The following is a 6,908-nucleotide window of genomic DNA, read 5'->3' on the forward strand; positions in this document are numbered from 1 at the left end:
AGATCTGCAGTGAAATTGCAGGTAACACAATGAAAACATAATAGTGTGGATAAATTCAGCCAGCAAAAATTATGCCTGTGGTCAACAGGTACCTCTGTATATCAGCTTGTCCTCTGTCATTAAAGAGGCATCATGAACACAAGCAAGAAGGGCAAGCTCACCAAAAGGATCAAGGAAAACATTGAGGATGTTTCCCATGACTGAGGAAAGATGCATCTTCTCGACGCAGTAGCGGGCAGATTTTGTGGTCGAAAAGATGACGCGAGCCAAGCCCAGGTGCTTCCGTGTACGTGCATGGTAGTAGACGACAGACTCATCTATCTGCCCAAACTTCTTGAGTAGGTCATCCAGGAACGCCTTGCCAATGTTGTCATTGAGATTGGTCAGGGTCACCTCCAGTGGCGGTGGTACTCCCACATAGTGCTCATCAATCTGGAAAGCATAGAGACTGCAATGCACCTCAACATGCGTTTGTCAGAGCAACTGCCAAGCCCAAGTACACATGAATTACATTTAAACAGAACGAGAAATCCAAGAAATGCAAAACTTACTTTTTTGACATTTGAAAAACACTGACTGACTGATTTATGGGGTAAACATCCCAAAGAACTCTGGCACCATGAGAGATGCCATAGTGGAGGGCTTCGGATTAGTTTTGACTACCTGCATTTCTGTAACACATGCCTAACTCTAACTACATGAGCATTTTAACATTTTGCCTTTGATCGAAATGTGGCCGCCATGGCTGGGAATTGAACCCGCAACCTCGAGTTCAGCAAGCGCAACGCCATATTCACTGAGCTACCCTACAAATGTGATGCAAACTACTGTCAGTGTTCCTGCTAAAGCTTTGGAGTTATAGCATCCTCATGTTCTTACACTATGCAACTTCTTTTCACTTTAACCCCTCCACTGATGTACATGTCGGTAAACAACTACATTTAGACACCAATGAAGTTAACTACACATATAAAAGTCTTATTCGAGCATGTATGCCAAAGTTCGGCGACAACATTGCATCATAAAATAGACAATATGATGCTGTGTTAGAGCCAATGCATGGTGTGTTGGAAAGATGGCTGTGCCGCCTGTTGCCCCCATTGATGCAGATGGTTTTACTGTTAATTTGCCATACATAGAACAAAATCACACCATGTTTCTCCTGCTTAACTTGTGTATAACATATGCACATAGTAATGCAAAAGCATTGGAACATGCCCTGCATGATGCCACCCAAAGCACTTAGCCAAGAAAACTGATGGGCATCACATGTAACTAGAAGAGACTGGCTGACAGCGTTAATGACCAGCATGACTGCCTCTAACGTAGTGCAACTACACATCTCACGTCTAATGTGAGAAAACATGACACATCGGGTTTTCAAAGTAATTTACAGCACACCATTTACATTAGGACCACGTCTCAAGCAACGAGTTATGCATGATTACTGGCTACAGTAACTTAACGAGTTCCGCTGCTGTGTGCACACTTACACAACTACAGCCACTTCTTCACACTGCTAGTTGCATGAGACATTTGCACAAACACTTCAGTCCCACCTCAAAAAGTGCATCCAATTTGACTAATGAGAATTTTTACAAGAAACCTGGTTTTTTTGTGTTGCACATTGTAACTCTGGACAGTACAAAGTGTACAGTTGGCGTCACATTTGTGTAGAACATGGGAACGGCGGCCTCCGGAGTGCTCCAGAGGAAGCCAGCGATGTGGGCCCAGCAACCACTATTAGACATTGCTGGCTGCCTCCAGAGCACCCCGGAGGCTGCCGTTCCTGCGGTCTACACAAGGATGACGCCGACTGTACATGCTCAGTTAACGTGAAAGGCAGGTTTCTATGCAATAATTGACGCAAAAATGCTTTGAACATTTAACTTTTCAGTGTTCATACAGGCGTGTCAACATTTCAGTGTGTCAGTTGTCAAGTTCCAGACATATTGCGATTCTTGGCATCAATGAAGAAGCATAACTTTACATCGAACTGTGCAATGCTTTCCAGCCATAGTGGGCCAGGCTGCAACACAGTATGCTGCCAGGCACCTACCAATTACACACCTTGAACTTAGGAACTGGCAGATCTGCCACTTCAGTTCTCGCCCACAGCAAAGTGAGACGGGACCTCGGATCTCGAACTTGAACTGGTGGGTACAGGTTCTCTTGCTGAAACAGAAGACAAGATTAAGTGTAATTATTGCCCCTGTGTCGGTAAATGCGCAAAAAATTGTACCAGAAGCGTTCAGAACAGCTGAAGGATCAGTATACGAACGGTCTGCGCCAACGCGCTCAACTGCATCGTAATGAGTATACAACCGTGCGCAGTCGTCAAGTTCTCAACTCCAATGGGTGAAGGCTGAGCTAACATGCGGAGAGGTACGGCCATGAGCAACGCGAGGCACTTTGCACGAGTCGCAGTTAGCTGCCAAGAACTCAGCGGAGTGTGTACCGAACAGGTATCCAACATCAACATCAGGTTCTGATAGTGTTGTGCATGCAGTTGTCTATTATCATACACGTCATCATTGTGCAGCACAGTCGTTCTTAGACGACGAAGAGATGTAAACACGGCCACTAGTCGGTGAAGAAGCGCGAATGGAGACGTAGTGCCAGTGGACGGAGCGAGCCGCTTTGCATCGTGATCAAAGGAAGCCGGTCCTAGGGTGGTATCATACCCCAGGAACGACTCCATCATATCTGTAGACTTTCACGGCCCCTTTTTTCATCGCTGGATCCACCAGAAGCTTGTAGTTCCTCTTCTTCTTTTCCCCATGGCTGGCGTCCTGTTGAACGGGTCGAACGCCATTCATTGCTGCAAAAGTAAAATTTTGAGAGTTAAAACGGCTCTCGGCACGCAAACAGTCAAGTTAAAGGCTTCCTCGATGTAAAGCAGCTGTCGGTTTTTACGATCCGCGATTAACTGGGCGAAAGACATTGTGCATCGAGCAGCAGCGAATACTACACCACCTGAAAGCTTGGCTAGCTTCGCATTCACGCGGATCAGGGCAGCCCCGTCTCATGAGCTATAGCTCGTCGACGTCCTTGCCATTACACAGCCCGGCTGAAACAGCAAAGACGGGCTTCTTATTTTACAATAACCACGAAAAGGTGTATTCCAACTGGTCCACATTACACATTAGTTCGCCTCTCCATCACAGTGGCGTTACCAAACTCAGGCACTCAAAAGGAGTATGGCCGCGCCTACGCAGCACTAGTTTCGTATGTGTGGATAGCAAGTTTTGTAATAATTAGTTGCCATTCGCACTGAAACAAGCGTTGCCGGACAGTCTTTTATTTCATTTTCACCAGTATGCATACTAGTAGTGACGTTGTAAACAACAATAACTTACGTTTTTAAATGCGGCACTACCACTTGAATCTGGAAACTGAATAGAATATTCGGGCCAGCAGTGAAGGGAAGTTGGAATCTACAAACGATACCTGAAACAAACAGGCACGTTTTAAACGCCGCATTCACTGAGTAATAGTGGTAAATACGAACTCAGTCAGGGCAGAGTTCACTTCTACCTAAGTGACCGCGGATGGACGCCCACGCTTGGTCCAGTAGGGGCGGCTGTTGTGTTGCATCGAGTAGGTCTCCCGTCCTCCCTGAAAGGCTAAATAATAGGTAAACGTTCCTACGGCACGGGGCATACAGCCTTTCAGGCAGCGCCTACAACGGAAAAAGCACGTTCTCGGCTATTCCATGCAACTATCACATTGCATGGTGCAAGACAGTACCTCTCTGTCATTGTGGAATTTCATCCGTGGATAACTAACGCAGCGATGTTGCCGCAGCCAATGTCTATCAAACGGAGCTTTGCCAGCGCTGCCGTAGCAAAACTGACAGATATGAATGCACATCATCATCACAAAAGGGTAGTTTTACGTTGGCACGTTAGTGCTCAACTACCAGTTTCTATTTCTGCTCGTGAGAGAGCACTGCCGTCGAGGTTGTGGTCACAGCTAGCGCTGTTGTTTTTGACGGTCATGTGCTCAAAACGTCATTCGTCAATGAAACTGGACCTTAGGAGTATGCCACATTCAACTACAAGTGTTCCTCAATGCTTTCTAGGTCACAACTGGTGTACTATGAGGTGTTCTCGTTCAGTGTTTTTGTCCGAAGTGTGATACGTACAGTCATACACTGTCTTGACTTCGCCCGAAATAGATCGGTGAATGCAAAACTTGACGAATGCCACCTTTCATACCACAGAACTTTCTGTGGTGAAAGCATTATTATTGAAGACTGCGTTTTCAGCTCGATCAGTTACCCGTCCGAAGCTTTCGTGGTGATTGCTAGGATGTCTACGTCGACACCGTCGACATCTTGCCGCAAGTGTTGGGAGTGAGTGTTGACACCACCATGGCACTTAAGTGCAGGGATCTTGCTACAGGAGTGACTGAAAACGGCGTTTCAAATGTAGCCACAGTGCGGTCTGTGAGGCGAGGTCGCGTACGCATGAGGACGTCTGCGGTTTGTGACGACCTCGCGTTCTTCTCAGCGTGCACTTGAAAATGTATACATGGATGCTTTTGCATTCCGCCTCTAAGAATGTGGCCTCCGCAGTCAAGATTCGAACCAACAACCTCCGAAGTGCGTACCCTATACATCAAGCGGTCTGCCATGCAACCTCTTTGCATTTAATTGCGGTCTAGGAAGCTTTGTTTCGCGACATACAGTTAGACGTATGCCCTTTGTATAGTAAACAAATAAAGAGAAAACGTTCAGTTTTCCTAAAACTCGACAGCTGTTACAAATGCGGCGATCCCAACGATAGACACGTGTGTACATTTAAGATAATCAAAAGGAGACTTCGAACGCAAAAGGAGGCTCCAAAACCCCTCAAGATGCAACAAATGCACCGGCTGCATCTGGCTGTTGTTGCCCAAGGCGGCAATAAACAAGTGTCATTCTATTATAGCATTGCTTTGCAGCTGCAGATACTGCGCGATTGCGCACCCTGCGTTTTTCCTACACTGGATCCAAATAAAAAGTGAATGGCGCTAGTGTACAACCACTGTGTAGCAGTAAATAATAAATAACAAAAATATTGACGGGCAAGTTAAAAAGTATGAGTGAATAAATACTATTGAGATGACACAGAAACAGAATCCACGTGATTTAGTAGTTGAATTTCCTTGTTAGCTGATGGCAGACGTGCGGCGGCTTGCATCGATCGCTGGTTGGCTGGCTACCCACTTGCCCACTCATTCAAATTCAAATCGTCCAGACGGCGGGTGGTTTAAAACGATCAACGTTTAGTTAAAGCCGTGGCGGATCAGTTATGCCACCGAAATGTCGCAAGACTTCGAAACACGCCGCTCTAGTGGACGCCCATGGTCACCGAAGACGGCGAGTCGTGGACAGAGACACGTATTACCACCGCCGAAGGACGGCAGATATTCTGTGGCGAGCCGAGATGACCAGCTGCTTCAACGCATTGCGCTGCCTGGTGCTGCCTTCGTCACCGCGTAGCCGACTGCACCGATCCAGACGCGCCGTTCTACAGGCAGCAGTTCAAAGACTGCGTTACTTAGAAGGCGTGGTATCTGAGCTGCTTGCGAACGACAACGGCCGTCGAGCAACGCCGCGAAACCTTCGGGATGTGAGGAGCCAGTTCCGTCGTAGTCTTGAGGCAACTCCGCCGGCGAGGCGAAAGCGACGCCAGAGCGAGCAAAGCTCGCCAGAGCTACTGCCGTCTCTGGAAGTGTTGGGGGACTGCGACCAGGAGGCGTTCACGGGTGTTCGCGAACTTGGCGGCGCAAGCAACCGTGCCGATGCTGCCATGAGCGTGCCATCGAGCCCAAGCATTTGCCAGGTTTGGTGGAGTAACCGCGCGGTGGAGGAAGCCATCATGTCGTCGCCGACGGTGCAAAACCTCGTGGATAGCTTCTACGACGACGTGCCCCTTCCTACGAACGGGCTCAACTCTGCGCAGCTCGTGCCCGACGAGGTCATTGTCCTCGAGGCCGTTCCGCCGTCTGATTCCGACGACGAACAGCTGGTCCCATTCGCAACGCTAGCTTCGGACTTTGACTCCAGTAATTTTGCTGGCGACTCCAAGGCGATAAGATCAGAAGACCCCTTGCTTAGTTCTGCCATTGTACATACTGCCAAAAGCCCTGAGAAGCATCTGCTCTTGTGCGATGAACATGATGCTCCCAACTGGCCAGCTGAACAACTGATCATAGGCACCCAAGTAGACTGGGTTCTTGACATTCATCTATAGAGTATGCAAACTATCTGACACAGCCCACAGGCCGGGCAAAGATCGCTTGTTTTTCTTTGTCTTTGACCACATCTAGTCCATGTAACACGTTCTACTTCTGATATAATTCATGTGACATTGTTAGAAGCAATTATTATTGCAGCTGTGTTGGCTATCCTGCCGCTAAAGACGCTTGCGGTCCAACTGTGATCTCAGATAGGTTTATATATCCATCGCTACAGTACCTGTAAGCTTATTAAAAGCATTTGTTCATGTCCATGTTGCCTCTCTTGTACATTATAAATATTAGAAACCCATTGCCACAGAAGCAAGGAGATTGCTAAATATAAGGGGTGTGTGAATATTTGGAATTCTGAATACAAGTCACATAGTCTTCACTATGTATTAGATTTGAGAATTCACTATTCGAAGTTTTCAGATAATCATTGTGTTTGAATCTATAATAATGGATAAGGACACATATTGGAGTCTTGGGGGGGGGGGGGGGGGAAGACTGACAAAAGTGGTGATTGTTCCAAATGATTATGCTGTGGCACAGCCACCACAGAGCTTCATACAAATATTAGAGGGAACTGTGGCACTAGTGTTTATGGGAGTGCAAGCAGGGCAGGGTTTATGGGCACTCCCATAAACACGAGCATGCGAACGATGGCTAGTGCATGGATT

At 47.3% G+C, this 6,908-nt stretch overlaps 2 protein-coding genes across 5 annotated transcripts in view; one reads left to right on the top strand and one right to left on the bottom strand.

Annotated features, from left to right (window-relative positions):
* The window catches only part of Set1 (SET domain containing 1), a 54,193-nt gene extending 50,354 nt beyond the window's left edge, over positions 1 to 3,839 (bottom strand). The window contains exons 1-5 of one of the 4 annotated variants that reach the window (XM_075685993.1): positions 3,751 to 3,839; positions 3,360 to 3,618; positions 2,685 to 2,821; positions 2,071 to 2,175; positions 162 to 432 (exon numbers count right to left, since the gene is read on the bottom strand). In XM_075685993.1, coding sequence (XP_075542108.1) covers positions 162 to 432; positions 2,071 to 2,175; positions 2,685 to 2,819 — 511 coding nt within the window. In that variant the 5' untranslated portion in view covers positions 2,820 to 2,821; positions 3,360 to 3,618; positions 3,751 to 3,839. Of the gene's footprint in view, positions 1 to 161; positions 433 to 2,070; positions 2,176 to 2,684; positions 2,822 to 2,976; positions 3,204 to 3,359; positions 3,657 to 3,750 lie in introns of those variants that run through there. The other 3 variants (XM_075685991.1, XM_075685992.1, XM_075685990.1) reach the window with 3 other exon arrangements.
* A 786-nt stretch (positions 3,840 to 4,625) lies between these two features.
* On the top strand, positions 4,626 to 6,573 carry LOC142576063 (uncharacterized). Its single transcript, XM_075685994.1, has one exon. The coding sequence runs from the start codon at positions 5,298 to 5,300 to the stop codon at positions 6,240 to 6,242; it is 945 nt and encodes a 314-aa protein (XP_075542109.1). The 5' UTR covers positions 4,626 to 5,297; the 3' UTR covers positions 6,243 to 6,573.
* Positions 6,574 to 6,908: the final 335 nt, after the last annotated feature.

The sequence above is a fragment of the Dermacentor variabilis genome, chromosome 3 (genome assembly GCF_050947875.1).
Source record: "Dermacentor variabilis isolate Ectoservices chromosome 3, ASM5094787v1, whole genome shotgun sequence".
Classification (NCBI taxonomy): domain Eukaryota; kingdom Metazoa; phylum Arthropoda; class Arachnida; order Ixodida; family Ixodidae; genus Dermacentor; species Dermacentor variabilis.